Source organism: Leuresthes tenuis, unplaced genomic scaffold (genome assembly GCF_036924035.1).
Source record: "Leuresthes tenuis unplaced genomic scaffold, fLeuTen1.0.hap1 SCAF_5, whole genome shotgun sequence".
In the NCBI taxonomy this organism is placed as follows: domain Eukaryota; kingdom Metazoa; phylum Chordata; class Actinopteri; order Atheriniformes; family Atherinopsidae; genus Leuresthes; species Leuresthes tenuis.
In genome coordinates this window covers 28,795,424-28,822,946 of record NW_027325359.1, presented here as the reverse complement: position 1 = coordinate 28,822,946, position 27,523 = coordinate 28,795,424, and the positions used below count along the sequence as shown (strand labels likewise).

Sequence of the window (27,523 nt, the reverse complement as noted above, 5' to 3'; positions counted from 1 at the left end):
TACAGGAGCTCTCTGATGCTAAGTGACTACAAATGTATGCTACACTAGCTCCAAGCCTCGCTCTGTCAGTGCCTAATATCACACATATGCAAACAATTGTGTGGGACCAAGATAAATACAGGGCACCAAGCAGTAAATCACAGGCACAACCAACAGGATTATATGTTACATAAACTCAGAATTTCAGCCTTTCATCCAAACTGGAGTAAAACAAACACATTTTAAGCCATATTAATATGTTCATCCTCCCTAAAGCATAGACGTAAAATAAAAAACATTTCAAGGTAAATTTGTTGTGCAGCCATTCAAATATTAAATTTTAAAGGCCAGGAATGAAAAAGAGGAAATTCCAAACTATTCAATATTTATTTGAGTAAATTAGCTTATTTTGTGGGCCATTCAAAATACTGTATTTAACTTAAAAGAGAACAACAAGCCCACCCACCCCCCAAAGAAGGCCTCTCACAGGTGATCTCCCATTCATTCATAACAAGACCTCCGTCATGACTTAAAACCTAAAACCAAGTGTCAGTCTGTCAGTCATATTCTAATCAAGCTGCCAGTAGCTTTATAAAGATCCAGGCTAAACAGGTAAAAGCACTGAATGAATGCTTCAGGATATACTGTCATCTTGAAAACACTTTTGCTCATATCTTTTTGCGCCGATAAACCAGCAACATAGATTTATTGAATTACAGGCTTTTGTTTTTTTTTTTGTTGCTGAGGACACTGACATGTTTACAATACCTAGAGGGGAATCTACCATGGCACAGAGCTTGTAAAGCTGCACAAACAGATTGTAAATCTAATAGCACCATTTTAAACAAACAGTTCCCACCTGCTACAGTTCCTACCCATTTTGATTAACATTTTACTTTGTAGGTATTGGCCCTATAGTTGAGAGACATTGCTAACAGTGCTCTGAGTGATTTGTTGATTCATTTTTGGAGTTTTTGTGGTTGTATAATGATAGATTGGCATATTAGAGAAATAGCTGCCCTGCATAACTGTTAATAGAGGCATTCAGAACATGCCCAAGAATAATCACATTCAGGTTGGCATCACTGTAATCCAGTGGTGGTTGTGTCTGGTAAAACACTGAGCTAATGGAAGGTAGTGAGTTCATATAAAGACATCTTCCAAACTGGTTTGAAATCAGTGACCGGAGTGGGTAACATAAAAGTCAACACACTCTAGATGAATTAAATATATCTGAACGAGATAGTAGTTCAGTTTAAAGAAACAACAATAACAAATAAATCTCTTTTGATTTCCAGGCTTTATTTTTACTTTCACTGCTCTTCTTCTGTCCTACATGGTTACACATTGAAATACTTGATTAGGATTAGCTGTTTAAACATTTAGGCTAGACATCATGGTTGGGTGTTAAAATACAAAAGAGACAAAAGACGGCTCACACAATGCGGGGCTCGTGGCTACTTTACTGCACCAAGGTGACGATTCGAGCCCAACAGGTCTTCATCACAACAGCTGATATCTTGTTTCTTGTGGCTTTACTTGTCCACATTTTCAGCTTGACGCTTGCCGCCTTTGTCCGGCGTGGATGTGCATGTGTTAATTGTTTACTCACTAGGTGTTGAAATGCATTATAAAGTATATTTAACAGCAGAAAGCTTCCCTGACATTTTCCACATTGCCACGGCAAAGTGTCCCTCAACTGTTTGGTTACCAGTTCGGGCAACTCTACATGTCCAAAAGAGACACTTTGGGGGTACCCTCTGCATTCAAGTGTCAGAATTCAAGCAGTTGGGCGTAAGAACAAGCTTCCTAAAAAACAAAAACAAGGTAAAAGAGTGCTGCTCTGACTAAAGAGTGTTTCTCTCCTTAAAGCAAACTTCTTGGCTCTTTCTTCTCCCTGTAATAAGCAATGGAGAAGTAAAGTTGTGTGCTAACTGAGTTAATATCTGCATTTATTTCGATGATGTCAGCAGTGACGTAATGGGCTGTTACAGAGGTGGTGCTTGTAAAACTGAAACAATTACAATAATAACTGAAAAACTACCAGTGAGCAGGTAAGTTTTACTACCGGCTTCTCTTTTTGAAATGAGCCACCAGATGCCCATTCAATGTTCTCAACAAATGCTAAGACAAAATGTTAAATTAATTCAAATGTACTCCATAAGGAATATTTCTCTGTAGGTTAAAGCAAGATCTAGATTTAGATTTAGATCCATCATGCTGACAATTTCCAAGTTTTTCCCATTTCTAAAACATGAACAATATCACAGATAAAATGAAGAAGCTTAAAATTAATACCTCCATCAATCTGCTGGTGATTTGAAGGCCAGAGACACCCCCCCCCCCCCCCCCCCCCACCTTGCCATTCCTGCATTACATAATAATGCCAAAAACTGCAGTTGCCCAAAGGTCCTCAGGCTTGTCATTGCTCTGAATAATATGAGTTGAAGAATTAGATGAAGCTGCTCGAAAGATAACACCATAAATTTGCAGTTCAGACCTCAGCTCTGACACTGGTTCATATACAGCTTAAAATTTCCTGTTGAGTCTTTGTGCTTAGTGGGCTATGAAGGTAGCTTAGCTTAGCATAATCACTGAATCAAAAGTTCAGTAGTACACAACTAAAAGTAGAGGCCCCTCGAGAAATACCATAGTCTGAAGGTAAAAGCACAGCAGGTACTAATTAAATGTAAATGTTGTGTTGTGCACTACATACAAACCTAAAGAGAGTTTGGGGAAGAAAGGTGGAAAAACTCTCACAGTAGATAAATGTAAATAAAGGTTGTGCACCTTAGAATTATGACTCACAATCATGAATATGGCTGTACATGTTCGGGGCTCACATGGAGATTTTTTTATTATAACAGTAATGTTTCATCCCACAAATATACAGCAAAAAAAATGCTAAATTCTTCAATGTTACTTTAAATTTAATGTTGTGTTTTCTTTTTCCTAATATCAAGATATTATAGAGATGGGCAGCTGAAACTTACTCTATAAGTAAGTTTGGCCATCCTTGCATATCCTACTTTTATCCTACTTATCATCCCGTTTTCCCATAGCCTGCTTCTAGCTGGGATTAAAGTTATTACACACATTAGCAAATAAAATTTTGGTTGACTACTACAGTGTAATATGTAATATAAAGCTTGATCAGCAAAGAGACATGTTCATTACTGAGGTTGAGAAGATTGTTTGTTTATTTTTGTTGTGCTAGCCATGGAAGCACAGCACATGCTAGCTAGCTAGTTAGCTAAGCATGCTAAGCGAAGCTAACACCCACGTCACAGACATACGCTCGATATCAGATTTTGACTAAACCTTTTCAATAGTTTGCAGCTAGAGCTAAATCACTAGAAGTAAATATGAATTACAATTAGTTTGATTTTACTGAATTACCATTGGATTACAATTAATTGGATTATAATTGGCTTGAATTGGACTGTATCTTTTCAGTGCCCTCTGATTTGTGAAGATTTGTTGTATAGAATTAAAAATGGAACTGCATTAAATAAAGTATTCAAAGAAGAAACATTATATTTCAACAATATCTTACATAAAATGATTTCATGATTTTATTGGTAATGAATAGAAATGTAAAAGGATATTTGGTTCTCAGTATTTTTTCCTCTCTATCTCCCCCAAACACTTACCTGTGTTTGCCATAGCCTGAACTTTGGGCTGTTTCCATAGCAACATTCATCACACTTGATAACGGCGACAGCCAGCAAGTGGTCATTGCTTCTGTCCTCTCTCAACATTTACTGACTATCCTCTTCTCTTCTTATTCCTTTCCTTATCATTTGTTCTGTAAAACTTGATTCCTTTGAATATTTCTAAAGCCTCACTGGAGAGAAAGGATACACACCTCAGCTGTGTATGTGTGGGTTTTTGGTTATTTTAAGCTCATGAACAGAAATCCTAGCATGGAAATTGTTCTGGGCTGATAGCTGTATATTGCTGTCCAGAGGGATTGAAATACACAAAACAGACTATGACATGGCTGAGATATGGAGCATACATTATGCACCAGGCAGGAACTGCTGTCACAAGTGTGATAAATAATGAGTAGGACAGGAAGAGGTTTTGACTGTCGAGAGAGTTCAGCACAGGCAGGGAGTGCAGCATGCAGGGAGGCAGCGATGTGGTGCTGGATGTGGTTTTTTTTTCTGGTCTTCCAGTTATTGCCAAACATGTATGTTTTGTAATAGAAGAAAACATTCAAAACAAATGTAGTTGAGTTCCAACTGGGGATCTTTTTTTTTGGCTACTGTGTTCCTGGATGAAGTACTGAATTGGACACATGTCTTACTACTTCCAGAGTGTTACTTAAAGACATGCAAAACTGCAAAGCTCGTACAAAATTGAATTATTTTCTACTTCTGAATTTCCTTACACCCCTTACTAGCAGCCCAGACTTCTGTTACTGAACATCACCACAACACATTCACAAATTGCCGACTTACTGGTTAGTTTGACTCTCCCCAAACAAAGAATGAGCAGCTGGCTTACACTCCATTCAGCAGATCCACCCTCCATCTCTTTCTATTCATCTTTGCACTTTGTGCTTGACCCTGAAAAATGAAAAAATTAAATAATGCAGAGGTTTTAGACTTGGCTAAGGTTGACTTGTGCATACAAGCTTAACCCATAATGGAAACAAGCTATATGATGATGTATGAGACTGTATCTCAATGTCCACTGAAACTTGTGAAGCAGTTATGAAACACATGAAAATAACAGATAAGTGATATTTCCTTCTCTCTATCTTCTTCTGTAACAGTTAATCAGATCTGCTGTTTATATAAGCAAACTAAGGACAGTAGCAGGCTGCATCAGTTTGTATTTGGTATTTGGTTTGTTGGTGCTGGGCAGACAAAAGCCAGCTGAAACAAATTGAGTCATGATGTGAAAACTGATGCCTGTAAAGCACAAGTAATCAGTTAAAAGATAATACAAAAGGGATGGTGATAACTCTGTCTTCTTTACTTGAAATTAAATATTCCCCTTTATAAATCAACATTTAATTAAATTTCTGTTGTACAACTTGAGAATGCGTAGCCTTTAAAAAGAAATCACTACCAGTAGGTTCATAGAGTTTGACGTTTTTACTGTGCGCACACATAATAACATCCTCAGGCGACTTTGGCAGTGTGTGCCAACACATTTCTATCTGGGTTTTATAGAAGAGGGGTCAGACCTTGTATCGGCTCTGCTGTTCAAAAATAGAATTTCTTTATTCTTGCTGTACGTGTTTATGTGTGCACATGTTTGTACGAAGAAGAGTTAGATAAGGCAACTATCCCACTCTGTGAACCCTGTTCTGGTTTAAGAAGTTTGGGATACAAATGCAGCACATTTGCTCGCAGTAATCTGCCCTGTCAGCAGGTTTCTGTCAATCAGATTTAATCCTCAATCACTGACATTTCTCTCATAGTTACAGTTTTGAGCCACAGGAGATGCGAGGACTTTTACTTGCTTTACGAGTTGTGCAAAACCACAATGTGTTTACCAGAAGAAGCAGCATAAATATCTTGGCTGATTCTAAATGATCCTTATAAATAATCTGAAACACTTGTCAAAAAGCCATCTGAGCTCTTTGCAGATCTACCACCAGAGGAAAACCTGCCACATTCTCAGATTTTTATTTGGTCATGTGAAGACAAAGTTAATTACTTCTGTAAAAGTAAGCTTGAAAATTCAGGTTATTTGTAGTACAAACATTTAACATGAAAGTCATGCGTCATTAGTCAAATGCAGAGTGAGCAGAGCTGATAAACCACCACACTGGCCTCCATTGACTGTGTCTCTGATATTAACCCAGTTAAAATCTTACCGTGAATACCAGCAACCTTTTCATAATTCATGACATGAATTAGGTCATACTCTTAACAGAGCGGTAATCAAATTAGCTTTGCATAGTTTACCAGTCTCAGTTGTGTTATAGTTTACATGCGTTCTCCTTAATCACAATATTTCATCCTACTGGAGCTTTCACGGCATCTTCCAACACACGGCTGCTAAACTCACGCCGATTGTGGGCAGCTTTGGGTTCCAAATTTTGAAAAATATGAATATAATTAAAACTTTGAATGGGCATGGATATTGCAAGAAGATGCAATGTGGGCATAAGTCATTGCTCCGTGTAAACAGGGCAAAATGTGGAATATTTTATCTGCAACTTGTACAAACTCCACAGTGGGAATACTGTCCTATTTGAATGGGGTCAATTGTCGGGATATTGCTGTGCATGTTTGCATGGCCATTTTTATTGAGCTAAGTTGGATAAAGGGGGAAGAAACCCTTTTTTAATATCAATGCTGTACTTACTCTAACTCTAATGATGCTTCCAGCTGACAGAGTCTCATTGCTAATGAAACACTATTAAACCTTTTTAATGCTGCTGCCTTCATTTTGGATACGAGCCTCTTCAAATCTCATGTGTCATAAAAAGAAATGGAATAAATTTAGCAAATTTGCTTGGAATCTTTCAAGATTTAAGCTATCGATTTTAACACATCACCAGAACCATCCGTTTTGATTAGTGTTTGCTGGAGTTCTGATCTTTTTAGACTTTTTTGCCCTCCACAAACCTTAAAACTAAAGGTGAAACCGTACCAGAAACTATTAGACTGTCAGAACAATCCTTTAGCCGTGTAAATTAGCCAGGATTCGCGAGTAGGGCGACGCACATTGTGAAGGACTCAACCCACCTCTCGGTCATCACTTCTTTAACCTGCTGCCCTCAGGCCGGCGCTACAGGCCGCATAAAGCCAGGACGAATAAGCTCAGAGACAGTTTCTTCCCCACAGCCATCAGCACTCTAAATACTCTTAACCATAAAACAAGCTGACTTTAAATCTGAAAAATAAATCTATGTGCCATCACCCTGCCCCTGCACCTGTACGTGCAATACACTTGGCTAGAGCAATTATGTTTCATGCTTTTATTCTACCTCTTATTTTATTGTTGTTTTTCTTTTGTATGTATGTGGCACCAAACGGAGCAGCGCTCCTAATTTCATTGTATGCGTGTCATTCAATGACAATAAAGGCTTTCTTTTCTATTTCTATTCTAAATGTGTAGCAGCTCAGGTGGAGAGTGGATATGAGATACATTGCTGTGAAACTAATCTCGCATGCTTGTGTTTTGACTGTTGACGAACATTCAGCTGTTTGCCGTTACAAACTCATGGCAAATCAATGCCGAATGATCCATACTGGTTTGTCTGCAGCCATGTCAGAGTGTAAAGTGCTGTGTGGGCGTGTGTTTGTCAGAGGATTTTTTATTTGTTTGTTTGTCTCTCACAGTGTGCGTTCATGTTTGATGTGCATCTTCACGCCCTGGGTGAGTATTGATGGTTTAATGTACCAAGAATGAAAACTCCTGTTCGCATGCCTCCGTATGTCTCTGTCTTCTAATGTCTTGTATGTATGAATTGGTTTACACAGACTACCATGGGGGGAGGGGACAGAGGTTGGAGTTCAGTAGGACAGAGAAGCAGGCAAATTAAAACGAACAGGGTGGGGTGGGGGTGTCCATCGGCTGTACTGCTGCTGTCCAAAACACAGTTTGTGTTTATATTTGCTCGTCTTTGCCACTTGCTCGTGCACAAAGAGGCTTTACAGTTAGAAATCCCCGGAGATACAGAGCTTCAGAAAACACTCGACTTTTACACATTTAATTTTAGTTAAAGTTAGATTCCTTTATCTGCATCTCCTGTCATTACCCTGTAATGACTGAGCAGAAACAGAATTCAAGAAATGTTTACTGCAGATAAAAGAAAAGAAAGATGAAGAGAATGAGAATTTAGTGTCTTCCATTTCTCTTGATCATCTCTGAGAAGTTTTTCTCCCTCATGTTCAGTTAATTGGACATGATTTGACATCAGGTTTCACAGCTGACTCAACAAACTAACCAAGAACTCGGACAGTTTTGATGAGGCATAGATTTTGGAGATCTACAAATCCTGCTGAGACCAAGCACAACCTCCCGTTTGTGCATGCGGGCGAAAATGACCAATAATTATATTTAAAAGAATATGCAGCCTTTAGATGTCGTGAGAGCAGCTGCATGTAAATTCTACAAACCCAACCAGGAAACGACAAAGGTGTTCAGTGTCTTACCTCAACTCAGAAGTCATGTGTTGGTCTTGTACACACATTTTATGCGGTTGTTTCATGCAAAAGACTGAATGTTTATGAGGATCTGGTGGCCTGCTACAGGAAAGTCTTTAGACTTTTTAGACTTTAGACTTAAGTCTGCCGCTTGTAAGGGCTGATATTTCAGAGGAAGCCACTGAAGGTCGTTTATGGTTTTTTCAATTGGAGAATTTAATCCTGCAACATCCATAGTTTCAAAGTACTGTGACTTGAAATGACTAATTTTACATGAAAGTAGAAAATAACTAATATTGGGTAATTGGACAAAATCTAAACTGACACAATAATCTTTTAAAAGCGTGGAAACATCGATCAAATCGCTGGAAATTGAGCTTCTCAAAACCGGATTAACACATCCCGATAACGGAGCCGAGCTCCAAAGTTTCACCTTTTTGGATCATATTGTTAAAAACAGTAAGGCGTAACCTTACATTATTCCTTGTAAAGCTGCTCTCATTCCCCTATTTGTCTGTTTCTTTTGTCAGATGGTTAAACGGGATGAAATAGAGATTGAAAATGTCAATTTAAGGATTAAAGCATTTCCAGCCTTGTCGCTCTGCTCTAATAAAATCCAGATAAAGTATAAAATACAGCTTCATCTGACAAAATCAACATTCAGGTAGCTTAAAGACACAACGTCTGTGCCACAAATTCAGCTATTTTTACATGTACGATGAGTTAGAGGCAGCAGAATATCAGTTTTAACACAAACCACAGCGTTGTGGCGTCAGACATTCTTCAGTCAATAACTCAATTCCCTCCCTGGGACAGTCACGGTGGTCTAATTAAATGTCCCAGTCAAGCTGTAACCGTGCTGGCTGTGTTTAGACTTTATAACTAATTGTGTGTGTAGTCAGTCACTTGTGCCATAGCGTGAATTTCCTTGGCGAGTTGGATATTACACATTTTATGTGTCTGATTAACTGCATACACAGGAGCACCGAGAACATCCATCTATAATACAGTTTAGCAGATGCTAACCCAGCAAAAATACTGTCATCTGAAACAAAAAAATCACAAAAAGAAGAAAAGTTTACCCTTTTTATACAGGCTGCAGTTTTAATAAGATGAGTCTATGTTTCATATTACTGTTTTTCAAGGTCTTTAATTGAGCTGATCTAAAGGACAAATTGTCCGAATGAATGATTTTACTGTTATTGTGTTTATATTTATGTTTCTGCATTCAGCAGACGCTTTTATCCAAAGAGACTTACAAATGAGGATATAACATTACAGCTAACATCAAAGCTAACAATAAGCTACATCGAAGGAAACCACTCGTCAGACTCTGTCAGAGATGACATAGGCATAGAGGGATAGAGGGAAGTACAGAAAGAGAAAGTGCAGCAGAGGGGGTGGGGAAGTGCAGGGTGGGAGATGCTCTCTGAAAAGCTGGGTCTTCAACAGTTTCTGAAGATAGGCAGGGACGCCCCTGTTCTGGTAGCACTTGGTAGGTCATTCCACCATCGTGGAACGACACATGAAAATATTCAGTTTTTGAGGAATTTTCTCCGTAGTCCAGTTTGAGCATGAAAAATGTGACATTTAGGCTTCTTCACACACAAGTCATTCATAATCGATTTGAATTTATGACATTTATTTTCCATAATTAAGTTGCACAGCGACTTTTTTTCTTTCTTAGATAATTCTTAATTTAATCTGAACTGTTCCTTGTGTTTTTGTTTTAAACTGAATGCTTGAGGAGCTTGTCTGGAGGTTTATCACAGTGCAGGAGGGCTTCTTTATTATTGATCCACCACGAACAGGCTGACCTGAATTACACAGAACAAACAGCAGCAGCAGCTCTGCACATATTCACACATTCATGCAAATGAACACACAGGCAGGAGACATGCGCACAACAACACACGCATTGTTTGTTTAAACCCTGCTGCTGCATGCTCTGAACCCATATGGATGGCTGCACAATAGGCTTTCGGGTTGATTTTAATCTGCTGAACGTAGCAGGTGGAGCCACGTTTCACAGTCTGAATGGGCTCTGTTGTCTTAGCACGGCTGTCAAGTGGGCGCGCAGGCGAGTCATCACGATTTGTTAGAATCTAGAAGTTGTTAGCCTAATTCTGATGGAGAGGCTATTTTCTTCCAAGCTTGTCTCAACTGTGACACCCATTAGTGGAAGACAGTGAGACAAAACAAAACACGAAGCCTTTCTCCTCATCCTCACAAGTTCACATGTCCTCATGAAAAACTAACCATGCCAAGTGTTTCTGAGTATTAGTTGGAACAGAGGGTTGAGGAGATGTGAAAGAACAAAGGCAAGTGGAGGATGGGCAGTTTCGTCTGGCTCTGATTATCTCCCTTGTGGTTCTTATAATGAAGGCGAAAATAAATTAAAGAGGGTTACTGAGGAGAAGGCATGTGAAAACTGCGACAAAAGGGTTACAGGGTCAAAAACCTGAATCTGAAACCTAATTTAAATAGATTTAACAGCAATTGCATCGAAGAAGTATTCAAGATGGACTAAGATACAATTTCTCATCCAGGTCCTTCAGAAGTTGCACTAAAACGAGGCTGAAATTTGCTGGTGTTTAAAAGAAAAGTGGAAATCTGGTTCCAGAAACTTTTACAAGTATGATTAAAGATGAGGTTGAATAGCTGCAGTGCGTTTAACTGATCCTTGATCAGTTCAATCTGTGATTGATCGTTGTGGGTGAGGAAGGTTTGGGACTGTGGGGAGAACCCACGTGTATATGAGCAGAACACGGGCAGAACCACCCTGCAGAGAGTGATATAAAACAGTCTGAAGACTCACAGCAATAATAATTCAGCCAATATATAGTAATAAATATGGAAATAAATGACCAACAACAAAAACATGCTTATGATGTTGCTATTTTGTGAATTTGACCATAAAAGACTGAATGTACTATTGATGTGACGGCGAATAAATGATAGTTGGAGCAGCTGGAATTATTGATAACATTTGTGCTTGCTGTGCTTTTTAAATGTCATGTGCTAAAAGTCAGTACACTTTTCCTCCGCTCTATGCAGTAATTTGGTGTCATTCAGCCCAGGCTTTCTGGTTTTCAGCCTCCAGCTGTACAGTTCTGCTTCTTTCCCATTTCTCCCATCATCATCATAAAAAGGCTCTAAAATCTAACTACCTGCTCAGCTTGAACACCAGACAGGCAAGATGAGTTACTAACCTGTGAATACATTAAGCAGATAAAGGCGTTTTTCTGTGTGAGCGCTAAAAGCACGACATTAATACATACCAGCTATTGCATGTTGCAAAGTGCCTGCTGGAGGTCTTTGTTTGACGAAAACCAACATCAGTTGGATGATTTTCAAATCCTGAAACTTCACATTGAAGAGATGAGGGAGCTCTGAGTGATAAATCTCTGGCTTACCCTGTAAGCCGGTGACAAATCCACTGCGTCAGTCTTAACCAACACCAAATACGTGATACATGTGAAGGAACAAAGGAATTCTCGTTTCTCCATCCTTGTTGGAAAGAGCGTTAAGAAATTACTTTGTTTATTAGAGTCTGATGCACAACGTACGCTAATCCAGCCACTGCACCCTGAAAGTAACACTTGAGAATTTGGCTATTTTCTGCTCTTCGGCTCCCCCTGCAGTTATGGGAAGTAACACCACTGTCATAAATACAAACCTCTGTATTAGCCCTGCACATGTACAGCCATACACATTCATTTTTTGTAAGAAGCCATCAAAAATGTCAAGTGACCGAAAATAAAAGTAGTGCGTTAGAGGGCTGGAAACCAAAGTCTTGAACTGTGGTATCTCAGCCCCTGGATGCTCTAAGGCAGTTTTAGGCCCAGGAATGTCAATGTACTTCAAGTTCCACAAGCTCCTCTAGTGTTGCTTTAAGCCACATTTACCCTATAAGGCAGTAACAAGAAGCAGGAGCTTCTGCTTTGAAGATATAATTCAAATCAATCATCATTAAAACAAAGAAACTCTCTCTGTGAGTGCTCTGATAGACCGGACTTAATCTTACAGGGACACCTCAAAATCATAAGATATGTGTTTGCTGCTCTTCAACAGCAAACTGGAGTCTATATGGTTTAATGATCACATGACCAACTAATGTCACATATGTTTGTAATGAAGTAGAAAGGAAATAAAGGGTGAAAGCAAGCAGTATGATGAGCAACACATAATACTGCACATCATCATGCAACACATTTGCATGTGTTGTAACCTTTTAGCTACAATCTCTTCCATGTCATTCACCTCCTTTTCAGTTGTTGCTCGTACAGAACCGACAACTGCATATTCAGTTCTGCTTTGGCATTTAAATCAGACTCATCCAGTGTGGACACAACACTGGACTGCATGAAAATATCAATGCATAAGCTAGAAGTGCTCAGTTGTACGAACAAGTCAAAGTGACTGTTGTACACAACTGATGACACACGGATGCGGGCCCTAAATAAAAAGCAGGTTAATGGCTCTAATAGCAGCCTATGTTTTCCATAAAAGTGCCGAGATGGGGATGTGCTGCTCTTCAGAGCAATTTATTAGATCATGTTCGGGAAAAAGAGACGGTAGATGTGGAAGAGACTGAGACATAAAGGAGAGTAGGGCATGAAACAAAAGGTCAGGGGTTGGAATAGAAGCAATAATGTCACTCAGTTAAAGAAACATTAAAGAGATGTTCAATCCTATTTACTTTGGATCATCTATGTTTTATGTTCCTGCAGATTGTTTCCCATTTTTTGCTTTTATGTCATTGCCCTTAAAGCAACATTACACAGTTTATTTTCAGAGGCGGACTGTTGATTTCATGCATTGCCAACTCCTTGTATGTCCAAAGCTTTTTAATTCCAGATGTTCAGACAACACTCCTGCAGAGAGCCAGCCTGCTGTTACGAGAGCACTAATGTTGCTCAAGAGCAGGTGGCAGCAGCTCCTGACAGAATTAACATGCCGATCATATTGTGCCGCATAGTGATGGCATTATATGCCTCCACTAACCTTGCTACATCACAGTTACTCTGAGGAAGGAGACAGAGACACAGAGGAGGGTGTGATTACTTGATGGCTCAAGATTTCACAGGTATTTAAAGTGTAGAAGACACTGTAAATTAATTTGATGAAAACATGAAGGGTAACAGTCAAATCGCAGACACATACACACACACACACACACACACACACACACACACACACACACACACGTATATATGTATATACTGTGCAAAAGACTTGATCCACTCCATATTCGTTACATTTTGCTTCCAATGTACCAGACCTTGTAATTCTCCAAAGTGGTAATGAACAGTCTTTTTTTAAAAATTTATTTATGTTTGCAAGGACACCTAACACTGACCTATGAATCATTTCAGCATAAACAAGGCACCTAACTCAAGAGATTAACCGGTGTTGTGTCCACACACAACAGACAATTTAGCAAAGAAGCAGTTTCGAATTGTATCTTTAGGCACTATATTAACAGCAGCCTGTCACAAAGACACATCATTTGTTCACATTTCTTGAGTTGAAAAACACCAATAACACAGTTTGACAGACATAGAATAGTATTTTTGCTCCATCGAGGTGATTCCCAAAGAGCTATTAGCTGAAAACTTGGCATATCTCAGCATGGTGAGCAGTGTGTCCTTAAAACATTTGAGGAAACTGGACAAGTGGAGGACAAAAGAAGAAGTGTCAGGCCTAAAAAACTATCTACAGCAGATGAACAGTATCTGAAAGTGATCTCCTTAAGAAAGAGGAAAAAATCCAGGAAAGACCTGAAACAGGACCTGAGAGATGCATCTGGACCTTCAGCTGATCCATCTACTGTTGGCCCAAGCCTCATCAGAAATGGTCTCCATGGAAGGGTGGCTGTCAAGGAGCCATTCTTAAGGAAGGGAAACAGGGAGAAAAGGCTGAACTATGCCAAATGACACAAGAAGTGGACTGAAAATCAGTGGCAACAGGTCTTATGGAGGGATGAATCCTCCCCAGAGCCCAGACCTCAACATTATTGAAGCAGTGTGGGATCATCTGACAGAGAACGGAACAAAAGGCAGCCAACATCCAAAGAAGAGCTTTGGGATGTCCTTCAAGAAGTCTGGTATCATGGAGTCAGTCTGGACTTACATGAAGACAGTCCTCCCATGACCCAGGTATCAACCCCTCTCCACCATCCTCGAGGATTTTCTATGCACATCCGGGACGAGGTCACTCAGGTGACAGTCTGAGCAGAGATTCTCAGCCATCAAACTCTGCTTTTTAGGGAGGACACGGACTCAGCCAGCCAATGGATATAATGTCTCCAGGTGGGCCATGTCTGAAACACCTCTCCTGGATGGTGTTCAGACGTCATCCTGGCCAGATGCCCAAATCACCACACTTAGTTCATTTTTTTTTAGTCCCAAACTGATGACAGAGTTCCTCACCCTGTCCCAAACGGTAATCCCAGACGCCCTTTGGATGTGGCAAATTTCTGCCACTTGTATTCCTGATGTTATTCTTTTGGTCACCACCCACAGCTTGTGACTAATCGGCATCAGCTTCACTGTAAAATCCACCCTTTTTCAGCTGATGATGCAAATTTTCATTAAAACTCATCTCCGAACTGTTCCAGTCCCTGCTGGAGAACTCCGTTCCATAAAGCCAACGAGCAGATGCCGAGGATTTCCCAAAACTCACATTTTTGGAGACAAGGAGCTCGGAGTCTAGCACGCATTCTGTTGACACTTTAGACTGATGCAAAGGAGCAACAGATTTCTCATTTGGCTTCGGTTTAAGCTCCTCCATCCTTGCTGGAAAGGGCTACGACGTGTAATCATGATGAAAATCCCTCACAGAAGACACCAAGACATCCTCCAACATGCACAGTACTGCACAAAAGTTTTGTTTTGCATGGTATTGCATGGTATTATATGCAAAACACGGAAACAAATTCCTTTTACAATCTATAATACTGCTGTAAAATATTGAGGGTAATCAGCTGCCAGCTGCCTTCCGGCTGATGATAAATAATTTGACAGTTTATCCAGTTCAGTGAAGAAATCTAAGCACACATGGGAGTTGTTGTTCCCCCAATAGATCCCACAGGCCCCACTTCAGTCCAGATTGCATCGTTGTTGATGGAAACACAAAGCCGTAATTCTTAATTGATTGGAAAATAAGCATACGGGGGGGAGACGTGTGACATCGATCTATCAAAGCCCCCATTGGACCATAAAACAGGTGGTATTGTAAATACCTGCCATGCTTGAATTTAGCTCGTATAAAACACTTCTCCACACATAAACACCTGCACTGTGTTTTAGAGACCCAAGCTGTGTGTCTGTCTGTGTCTGTCTGTGTCTGTGTGTGCGTTCCCTGTACAGTGACGAGCAGCCACAGTAGTACAGTTACTAAGTGCATGTGACTAGGTCACCATGACAACAGCACTCCCTGGAGCATGCTGTGAGCGCGGTGACGTCACTGGCCTTTACAGACCCGTGTGTGTTCATGTGTGTGCAGCGCATGTGGCTCTGCCGGTCCCGCTGACAGAAACGTAGAAATGAAAAGGCAAAAAGAAGAAGAGGAAAACAAGAACGAGAGCTAATGCAGACTAAGGGAAAAATGGGTGAAATTACACTGATGTGAACTCCAGCACTATTTCAGTTTCTGCCAGATGGCCTTGTTCCTCGTCTCACCGCTCACTCAGCACAGATTTCTGAGCATGGATTGTGTGGGTTGCACCGGTTTGTGTCACTCGACGTTCATTCCCCTGAATAATAAAAGGGTATTGATCACTGTTACGCTCCATATTCAGCCACTGTGCTACAATGTGCCGTCCAAACCTCATGAAGGGATTATGAAACAGGCCTCTGAGCACTGATGCGTAAAAGGTCCCCCACTTGTGCTGCTGCTGAAGTGAGACACAAAAAAGACACGAAACGAGCAGATGAAACAGCAGAATTTCTCTTAGTCTCGATTGAGTCTTGTTGTGCATTTTGTGTGCATGTTTCTGGTCATTTTGTGCCTCTTTTTGTCTTGTTTTGTGTCACATTTCGCCTCATGTTGATCTTTTTTTTGCATTTCTTCCACGTTGTTTTGTGTCTCGTGTTTTAATTTAAATCTATTTGTCATCATTGGATGACAGTTCAGTTTTTCATCCATTCGTAGCCATTCTGTGTGTCTTTGGCATAATTTTGTGTGCATGTTTCTAGTAATTTTTTGCCTCTTTACGTCTTGTTTTGTGTCACATTTCGCCTCATGTTGATCTGTTTTCTGCATCTCTTCCACGTTGTTTTGTGTCTCGTGTTTTAATTTAATGGATGACAGTTCAGTTTTTCATCCATTCGTAGCCATTCTGTGTGTCTTTCGCATCATTTTGTGGCACATTTTGGTTGTTTTACGGTTTGTGTTGATATTTTCGTATTGAATTGTGAAAATATTCTGTCTTTGTGGTAATTTTGTGGTAAAATATTTTGTGTCTTGGTTGGTTTGGTGTTAAATTTAGTCGTTTTCATCTCATTGCCATTTTGCATCCCTATGCTGGTCCTTTGTCTTGTATTGGTCAGTTTTGTGCCTTTTTGTAGCTATTCTGTATTCTTTTAATGTCACTTTGTGTCACATTTGGCATCTCATGTTGGTAGTTTTGTGTTCAATTGTGGTCCAGTTTTGGTAGTTTTTGTGTCACATTTACTCTCATATTGCATCTCTCTATAGCCATTTGATGTCCCTTTGAGGTCATTTTGTGTCACTTTTAGTTGAATTTTTTTGTTTTTTTACTCTGCTGTGTTCTGTTTTGACATTTTTGCATAAATTTATCTCTTTGCCACTCTTATTTATGTTTCACTATGGTTACTTTGTGTCAAATTTAGGGGGTTTGTGTCACACTGTTACTTTGTCGTTTTGTAATGATTTTTAATCTGTTTATGGTTGTTGTGCCTATCTATTTGTCGCTTTTATGTCATGATTTTGTCATATTTTGTTTCATCTTGGTTGTTTTGATTCTGTTCTTGTGGCTGTTTCATTGTGGTTGTTCTGTGTTGCATTTTGGTGTTTTTTTTAATGTGGTGGTCATTTTGCATCTTTTGTGTTTCATTGGTCATCTCTTTGTGGCTTTTGTGTGTCCCGATGAGTCACTTTTTAGTTTTTTGTGTTATAAGGTTGTCATTTTATCTCTATGTGGTCATTCCATGACCTGTCTTTTGCATCTCGTTTTCTTTTTTTAGTGTTTTGCATATATGTTTTCGGACTGTGACCACAAGCCGACAACTGAATACAACTATTGACTTTTCAGACATAGAAACGCATGCAGACAGCGAGGGCTTCACAGATTTTCTATCATTTATCCAGACAGACAGTATTGATTCAGGCTGAGGAGGAAATCCTCTGAGGCAGGTAGGAGCAAACTTTAATACAGTTCCCAAGCTGACACGGTCATTTATCACTCACACCCTGGCTGTCAGTCAGTGCTGTCTATTAAAGTCCCAGAAACTCTGAAGTGTGCATCCTATTAGGTCATTTATTTTTATGGGGGGAGGTATATGTAGTTAGTGACTGTGATAGTGTTAATAATTAACCAAAATTTACTCTAAACTTCCACAACAATGCTAACACGTACTGGCTTTATGAACTAGAAAGTGAATTCTGAGATAAAAATAACAAAGAAATTAGGGAAATTTGGCCTTGACATAGTCACTGTCAGGTTTTATCCCCCACATCCCCCACATTTTGTTATTTTTATATGTAAATTGTTAAAAGGTCACTTTGAAGTGTCATTGTTTGTTTAATTTGGAGGCAAACTCCCACACTGCTCTCTGATTAAAGCACCACTCATAATATTGTATTCACATTGGACACTACCTGTGGGTTGGTATCTGTCTGGGACAAATAAACAGGTATTCATGAATAACAGGAGGTGCATAGAAACACAATATCATCTATGTTGAAAAGCCTCTGCAGAGAGAAGACTAAATTTGACTTTTGGGTCCTTTTGAGAATTCAACAGTCATTTGGGTCAAAGGTCTGTTATGACAATGAAAACAGTCCACACGCATGCACACTAATGCCCACTCAACACAGATTTATTATTTCATAACAATTCTCTTACTACTGGTAGTAGCAGTAGTATTTGGCATTAACGCCTTTATTGATGCTGCAACAAAAATCTGGATTCTGGGATAAAGGCCAGGGTCAAACATTAAATTTAGCCTGAACTAGATGTTTAAACCACACAAATCTGTAGTTTTATATAAACAATGAGGTTAAAGACTATTTGAGATAAAAAATAAAACAGAAAGTCAGTCAAGAACTGTCCCTTTAGAGACTTTTTAGCATTTTCTGGAATTAAAATGAAAACAATTGGCACATTTGAGTAATTTTGCATCACTTTGTAACTTATTTGCATCTAATTTTGGTTGTTTTATGTCTCACTTTGGAGAATTTGTCTCTCATTGAGGTGATTTTACATCTCTTAATTAAAACTGTTGTTCTGTTGAATCCTTCTGTAGCTAATTTCAACCTTATTGTGGACTTTAGATTAATAGTAAGACTTTTATTGTCATGTAGATACACAAAATACACTAAATTACTCCTCTGCATTTAACCCATCCAGGTTGGTATCTGTTGAACACACACATGCACATGCACAGGGTTACACACTCATGGAGACAGATACCATATACACTGGAGCAGTGGGCAGCCAATCACAGAGCCCGAGGAGCATGGGGGTACGATGCCTTGCTCAAAGGCACCTCTGCCATGGCGAGGAGGTGGACTGACACCCCTCCAGCTGTCAGTTCATCACTCTAACCACTGAGCCACGGCCGCCGAAAAAATAAAGGGCTCGTCGGAGGTATAGAAAACTTTAAATTTCAGTTTTCTTGACACAAACAATTTGCACGTCTGCTTTTGTGCAAGCAAGTTTTTTGGGTGTTTTTCTTAGTTTCTTTCAAATTGTTTGTGTTTTTGGCGTTAAAATGCCTGCCGATGTTCTCTTGGATCCCTGTTTCTCCTTATGAGAGCATCTGCTTGTGTATTGATTATTCACTGAGGCCAAGAGTGACAGTTTGTGCTCACTGATACTGAATATCAGCTGTGATTGATGGGTGTTTATCTGGGTTTTGTTGTTGAAGCTTTCTGTTTTCAAAAGAGAAAATCCTTCACAAGATCTGAGGGCAACAATACTGGTGAAACGTTGAAGCCTTTTAATGATGTGGGGAAACTTAAAAGAAGCAAGCAACTAACAAAGCTTGTCTTCTCTCACCATTGGCCAGTGTCACCCACTGTTAATCATTTGGCAACCGGGAAAGATGTGAAATAAAGTAAATTTACATAAGTCAAAGCAGTGCAGAGCTTGTATTCAGTAACTTCTCAGAACATCCTTTAGTTATCTTCACTACCAAAGTCATTTAGTGATAGGCTATTGATGGCTGATTGAGTCTAACTTATTTTTCCTGTATACAATCAAATGCTAATGTTACAACTCTTATTCATATTTTTGCCTAACCTTTGTGATAGATTTTCGCATAAAACAACAATTTTGTTTGTTTGTTTTGATTTTGTTAATTTTAATTCATCCTGTGAAGTTACAAGATACAGAGAAGAATGAGTCTCTAACTTATCTTCTGAAATAAGTTAGTGCAGTGAGTTTCTGTATCCCAGCAATTAGCATTTAGCTTATCTTAGCATATAAAGCTAGTCTAGTTCTATACAAAAGCCAAGTAGCTTCCATCCACCCCAAAAGCTTAGTAATGATATATTTTTATTTATCTGCTCAAAACTGTATGAATGCATTCTGCTTTTATAGCGAATTACAGGCATCTATCTATCTGAGCATTCATGTAAATTATTATCACACCTTACCCGGCAACAACAAATACTATTTTCTGATTGGCTGATGGTTCGCTAACTCAAGACAGCTGTATGGACCAAACAAAGCCATTCATCTCCTCCATTCTGTGCTGTGAGCTTCATCACTTCACAGTGTTGTAAAGTCATGTGTGGTGTGTGAACTTGTTCAAATACATGCATCTCACTCTCAATGCGTGAGTCTTGACAGTTCTGACTTGATAAACTTATTTTTTTTCGTCTTTATTCTTTGAATATGTTTTTGAGCCTCGTCCACATTAAGTTACCCTGTTTCCTGTAAATTGTAGAGGAGATGTCCGTCAAACAAATGTGAGTAAGAAATTTAAGTAGCAGTCAATCTTTCGTCATACTGTGACTTTTTGATTGGAGTTTATGTGTAAGTGGGAAACTTTTAGTTAAACAATGACCTGACTGCTACGTGAGCTTATGCTAAATTAATATTATAACCTTAAACGTCAGCTTGTATGGCATTTTGGCCTCTTACAATCACAGTCACAGCATTACAGACAGCTCCAAGACTGCCTTTACCCAGTTAAAATGACTTTCTGTTGATCTGTTAATGTGCCAACATCCAACATCCGATCAGACTGTAAAATGGTCACCTCAAAATATCGTAGTTAGAGGCAGACCAACTGATGACCATCGCGTAATAGCGATGGCTCTTGTGTCATAACATGAGTCATTACTGTACACAAATGTTTTGATTGTACAGAAGATTACTGGGATGGAGGAGAAGACGATTATAATCCATCTGAGAGAGATTTTCTGTTCAGAGAAGCATGTCGAACAAATTACATTTTCTCATTTTGGGAGAAAACAGGCTGTCATAGCAAATGTCTCACATGGGGCTTGTTTTTGTACTTCCTTTTTTATTGCCACAATGTGTAGGTGGGGTTAGAAATAACATATATGATAACAGATTTAGATGGATTCTGTTAATCTACTTTTATGCTTTCATGTGGAATATGTCTGCAATGTGCAGGACAAACGGTTAGTTTCAGCAGTGTGGTTTGGTGGCTTTTAAAAAGCTTTTACACTGTTGATCCCTGTGGGGTCTGTTAGGTTACACCGAGGCCATCACTCTCTGTGTGTCTTCATAAACCCTGTGCTGTTGACATGAATGAATTAATCGGGTCATAAATTATTTATGCTGGCGGAATTGATTCTCTTTCCTCTCTTGCCAGCGATAAAAGCACTTGAATAGGTGGATAAACGGATGGGAGACGAGCTTATCTCCAGAACGCACAATGCTAGATCTAATTGTTTTGAACATTTTTAGTGTGGAAGAAAGAAAAGACGTTTCGGCACATTGATAAATCCGAGCCCTCAGATAACTTTTACCAGGATCTCAGACCTTAATTTGTCTCTTTGTGACATTGCTTGATCATTTGTTTGGAAAGCTAATGCAAATTTCAAAGCTTTAGAAAAGCTTTAACTTCATAGACCTTTTCCAAAAAAGCACCAGTCGCTCCTGTGATGAGCTGTAAATTTTAGATTAACATCTAAACAAGCTTAATGGAGTTTGGAACTGGATTCTTTTTATTTATGAAGCATATAAATAACTTTTCGGCCGCATTAAGCACAGGGTGGAGCTAAGGGGTGGACATGACCACCCATTAAGGCCTGGACCCACCTGAATAAACTCATCTACTCATAGAGTTGCGTCTTTAAACTCCAGAATTATCATTAAAGTCTGGAGTTTTAAATGGTATTTTTAATACCAACTGAATAACTTACTTAATGGTGTATAAAGCTTAACACAGTAAAATAAAAACAGAGAGGCGTTGAAACAATCCTTCCCAACCCCCCATCTTACCCCAGCTTGAAACCAAAAGCACTAAAGGATTGTGTACTGAACTAAAAACAATCAAGCACACCAATAAAGACCCGAGGAGCTGAGGAAACGCTGTAATAATTAGTTCTCATGGATCTTTTGGCTATGAGGGGCAGATAAAAGCATTGCAAAAAGTCTAAATCCTGAAAGGATACCACAGGACTGTAGATATAGATTAAACTGGATTGAATAAAGACAAGAATGTGTTTTATTCAAGTGCTACATAAGAGAGTAAATATACAGATAAACAGAAATCAGCCTAAAAATACAGTGAAAGTAAATCCAAATACAAAGAAGTAAAATTGGATACATAAATAACTAAAATTGAGCTGAACTGTGCGTATCTTCAGTAATTTTATGTAGATTAACTGTATAATTTTATCAGCAGTTGAGAAAGCTTAACAGTAGAAACAGCTTCTGATCTCATTCAGTCAATCAATGGTTATATAAACATGGTGTAATACGAATGACAAAAGCATGATGAATATATACACTACAGCTGCAATAATGCAACATAATGAGGAGGTGGCCTCGGCTCATTTTAAATTTTCAGGCTCCACCGCTGACTGAGCAAAGATTTGTGAAGATCGGATTCCCTCTAACACCATAAAAGGTGCGAGGACAACAGGATGATGATCCTAAGCGCGCCTCACGATCCTCAATGGGTCACCTCGAGCAGCACAAGATGATCATTTAACCATCAACCTAAACATCATCAAACTTCTGGCCAGACCCCAAAGGAGCGGTGCATGAAAGACGAGCCAAGAATCTCAAAGAAGTAGAAATTACTGTAATTTTTTCTGGTTTTCTGCAGGCAGAAAAAAGGAAGTGGCTTGGTTCATATTGTTTCTTATCTTTATTATCTGTGCTTCAAGGAACTGTTTCCACAGTCTATTGAAAAAATAAATATTTAAACATGGACTTTAATTATTCAAACTCGGTGGGCATAAAATGTCTGTAGTGGAATCTGTGCTTGAACTTGTCATGCTGTACAGTTTTCAGCTCTGGGTTCCCCTGTAGCAGCTTTAAGATGGTTGAAATTAACTTAATCTTTACTGTCTGACAGTGTTTGCCAGGTAAAATTCAAACTAACAAAAGTATTGAAATGTAAGGTTTCATGGTAGGTTCTGATAGGTCTTATTTTGGATTCAAACACACTACAAAAATGGATAGATTCTGGTTATCTTGTGCATAATTTTCTGTGTTTTCTCCAACATTCAGCCACCTTCTTGATTTATGCTGCAAAAATTAGACTGACACGAAAGTGCCGTGAGTCATTTTTCAAACCCTGTGTCCGCAGTTGTCCATTTACCTCACATTATTATAAGACATGTGCCATTATACTATACATTTATGGAGTTTGAAGGAGTGAGGAAGCAGGTTTTTAACTCGTCTATTTCAGTGAATGTTGGGGATTATGTGCTATTTAATGCCAGTGCTGTTTTTGATAAAGAGATTCTGTGTAAAAGTGGGATTAAACCTACAATACGTGTCAAAGACTGAGGAGAATTTTCATCTTACTCATCTTTATCTCCACACTTAGTCACCTGTAGGAAGATATATTCGTTGTTCATTCACAAACGTGATGAAATGTATGTGTGATACACCAGTATGCGTTGTCAGTTACTGATCTCCTGCCTCTTTTTTCCTCCCCTCTCTCCCCCTTCCCTCTGTATCGATCTGCTCTCTTTTTCCAGGTACAGAGGAAATTGTGCTGTTTAATGGATGCCCGCTTCGGAGCTTGTTGGAGTCCTCGCAGTCATATATTCGGCATTAAGCAAACTGCTTTCATCATGGCAACTTGCTACCTCCAGACTCCGCTTTATGACCCCTCCTGTGGAGGGTGTAATTGCTGAAGGAGGGGTTTCTATTCTGAGATAAGCTTCTGAGTGAAGATAAAGATCATCCAAACCATGTAGTGTTCCTTTCTCCAAGGAGGGGGGAGGGTCTACGTTTGAGTCTGATTTCTTTTCCTTTTTTATTCTTCTCTTCTGTTCATGTGATCTGCAGAACAGATTCGTGCTCGCTTGTTTGAAGAGTTTATGTGGGTGTTGGTTGAGAGTGTGAGGTGAGGAGAAAGTGACAGAGTGGAAGAAAGACAGAGAGAAAGAAGGAAAGAGATGGTCCTCCACACCACCCCTTACTCCAGTGCCTGTCTGCACTTCCTGGATGGCTTGTCGTGGAGCCTGGTGTTTCCCTGCTACTGGCTCCTGGACCGGCTCCTGGCCTCCTGCGTGGCCACCTCACTGGAGAAGCGCCAGCGCTCCCAGGATCCCTGCTCCTTCCTCACCTTGTGTGTCCTGATTTCCGCACCCCTCTATCTGCTGCTCCTTCTAGCCTCCCTTCCCTTCGCCCTGCTGGGCTTCGTCATCTGGGCTCCCCTCCAGACTGTCCGTCAGCCATACCTGTACACCTACCGCAGGTAAGTGTTGATCCAGTCGATGGTTTGACATGGCTTACCTAATTTAAACTTGTTTTTTCTAATTATAATCACTCCATATGTCAAATCTTTCTTTTCTCCAGACCAGACAAACACCAGGCGGAGCAAGGCCAAGCTGGACCAGGGGGCGCTGGGATTGGAGAATGGAGGCCTCAAGGCAGAAGTTTCTGTTTCTGCAGTGCTAATGTTTGCCTTCTGCCAGACTCTCTGGCCAGGTTCAACAACTTATCAGACACCCACAGGAGAGCTCGCGAAGTGGGGAAAAGAATCCGCAACGGTGCCAGTCGACCCCAGATTAAAATCTACATCGACTCACCGACAAACACATCTATCAGGTGAGGAGAGTTAACTGCAGAGCTTCTTCTGTCAGCTGCTGAGACGCATGCATTCACTTTAAAACATCCCTCTTTCTGTTCTGTTATTCAGTGCGGCATCCTTCAGCAGTCTTGCCACAGGTTTCCGCCGCACCTCCTCTCTGGACCAGCGTCCAGACCAGATACACACCACCAACGGCCCAGCAGAAAACGAAATCGAACCCCTCACAGAGTGCCCTATTCACCCCTCAGGTGCCGCCGACTGCCCCGTCCACCCCTCTGCAGGAGACCAGGGCTCCACTGATTGTCCTGTTCACCATGATGGAGCAGAGTCAGCAGCAGAGTGCCCCCTCCACCTGGTAGGGATGAACAGCACCTCAGACTGTCCTGTTCACACCTCAGATGAGGCTGTAGACTGCCCCATGCATTCCGCAGTAGGTCAAAGTGACGCTGGCAATCACGACTGCCCCATGCATGGGGAAGGAATGCAGCAAAAACCCTCTGCAGACTGCCCGCTGCACACCTCAGGGGTTCAAATCAGCATCAGTGCTCCCGAGCCGGACTCCAACGAAGAGGAGGCAGGGAATCATCGGGAGCAGGCAGGAGGCGACTCAGGCAGCATGACTGCCTCTCGGGAGTCCCTCGCTCGTTACCACGGAGGTGACGGAGGTGTTGGAATATCCTCCAATAATACTCTCTCTCATGTTCCACGCACATCAATCTTTAAGCGCCCAGGACGGAAACGTCGCCATGGAGATGAGACCTTCGACCATGAGATCTCTGCCTTTTTCCCTGCCAACCTGGATTTCCTGGCTCTACAGGAAGTATTTGACCACGGAGCGACAACTAGACTGCGGCGGCAGCTGCACCGCTACTTCCCATATGTGCTGAGCGATGTCGGGCGGTACGGCTGGAAAGGCTGCTGCTCCAGGTTCAAATTCTTGAACAGTGGCCTGATGCTGGCCAGTCGCTACCCAATCTTGGATGCACGTTATGAGTGCTACCATAACGGGAGAGGAGAGGACGCGCTGGCAGCCAAGGGGGCGCTGTTTGCTAAGGTCAGAGGTTTTACTTTCTCTACTTCTTGTCCTGCTTTGATTTTACGAGATTTAGACTTGATGTTTACATTTAGTGGGAATTTGATTCAAGTAGTAATTCAACTTTCTTGACTGCTCATCTTTTAGCCTGCTAGCGTAGCTTAGCATTGAATTGGAAACAGGTGGAAAAAGCTAACTTGGCTCTGTCCCAGTAGTGATAAAACTCAAAATAATAATTGCAATAGTGAAGAAATAGTCAGGCACACAAACATTTATTTTAAAAATGCATTTTTTAACAGATATAACAAGGGAATTAATAGGGGGGAACCGATTGCAGTTTTCTGGCCGATCACCGATCTTTAAAAAGCCTGAGCTGCCGATTTTGGCCGATACCGATTTTTTTTATAACTGACACTGTCTGGTGTTATCAGGTCAGTCTGACAGCATACACCTTCAGTGTCCCAATCTTATTTTATTGAAAAATATTGAACAATGCAAACTTGTTTTAGCTGCACATGAGGTAGTGCTCTCAAATATAAATGAAAGGTTTAGTGCATTGCTGTCCAAACTACTAAATTAACTGAACTAAACTAAACATGCAGACATGACCTGGTGAGTCAGCCCTCTCTCATGGCAGAGAAAAAGGGACAGTGGCTGATTTTCAGACGTTTGCGGAGGTAGAAAAGTTCGGTTTCACATGCAAGTATCAGCATGTATAAGTATACTTATGGAAGTCGGTGCACCCCTAGAATTAATGTAAACGAGTTGCTGTGAGAGCGACTAGAGGCTGGCAGACTGTTTATACCTGTGGAAATCAGCTAGCTATTTCCCTCTGCTTGCAGTCCTAATGGTAAACTAATATAACTATCTCCTAAACTAAAAGCCACATGCTGAATGGACGTTTAATTACACAGCCCCAAATCACTCTCACAGCTCTATATATGCAACTAATATTATGTTAGAAACACTTTCTAACACATTAGGCAGCATTGGATTTAGAATAAAATCATCCACCACATTTTTTTCCTGACCATAGCGATGTAGCTTTGGCTCCAAAATCTAACCTTGTGTGAATAAGCCTCACCAACTCGTGGTGTTGTCTCAACCTAACCGATCACTGAGTCAAATGTGAACGAGATACAAATAAAACAAGATGGCTTTCCTGAACCCCATTTAGAGCCCTCTTTTGAGCAACTGGTGGCTTGTTCCACTCCACGAATGAGAACTGATTAGATTAAATCAATTTTCTTACCTGATTTCTTCCAAGAAACTATTACCTCAACTAAAAACAGTTGGACAATCAGGAAGTTGATGCATCTTTTTTCTGTTTTGGTGCAAAACATTTTCCCTAAAGATGTGGAATATTGTCAGAGGAAGCTATATTATGACTGCTCAAACCTCATATACAAACGACCTTATTTTCCTTATAAGTTTCAGAATCATCCTGAAAGGTCAGTGGAGAGAGAAGGTGAGGAATTGTTATAACTAATGACAAAATCTATATTTAGAATGAGTTTCATTTCAGAGGGTTTCACACGGAGCTTTGTTTTCTGAGAGCCATTTTGAGCCACAGCCTGTCCTTTCACTCACTGTACAGATGTAATAAATAACATTTTGTTTTCCTTCACTTCTCATTTGGGGAAAACTGAGATTAATTTTAATTTAAATGTCACTTCTGGGCTAATTTTATGTTTCTCCTGCAGCAGAAATGTGATCATGCTCTGATCGCTGCTTGGCGATCTTTCAGCCTAATGCTAATCTTGTCATCGACATGACTTTGGCGGTGCGGTAATTTGGTCTATTTATACTTAATATACATTTTATACATTTGTAAGAGTGTGAGGCAGAAAGTCAGAGGTAAAAGCTGTGTGCCACCGTCACATGTGCAGCAACACATTTCAATATTGGAGTTTGCTTTCTTGCCTTTAAATGTCCCCATGCTGTAAAAA

General features: G+C 40.1%; 1 protein-coding gene across 1 annotated transcript in view; it reads left to right on the top strand.

The window, feature by feature from the left end:
* smpd3 (sphingomyelin phosphodiesterase 3) overlaps positions 1 to 27,523 on the top strand; it is an 82,633-nt gene that overhangs the window by 12,512 nt on the left and 42,598 nt on the right. The window contains exons 2-4 of the mRNA XM_072386575.1: positions 23,481 to 24,205; positions 24,307 to 24,558; positions 24,650 to 25,595. Of these exons, the coding sequence (XP_072242676.1) occupies positions 23,904 to 24,205; positions 24,307 to 24,558; positions 24,650 to 25,595 (1,500 nt within the window). The 5' untranslated portion in view covers positions 23,481 to 23,903. The remainder of the gene's footprint in view (positions 1 to 23,480; positions 24,206 to 24,306; positions 24,559 to 24,649; positions 25,596 to 27,523) is intronic.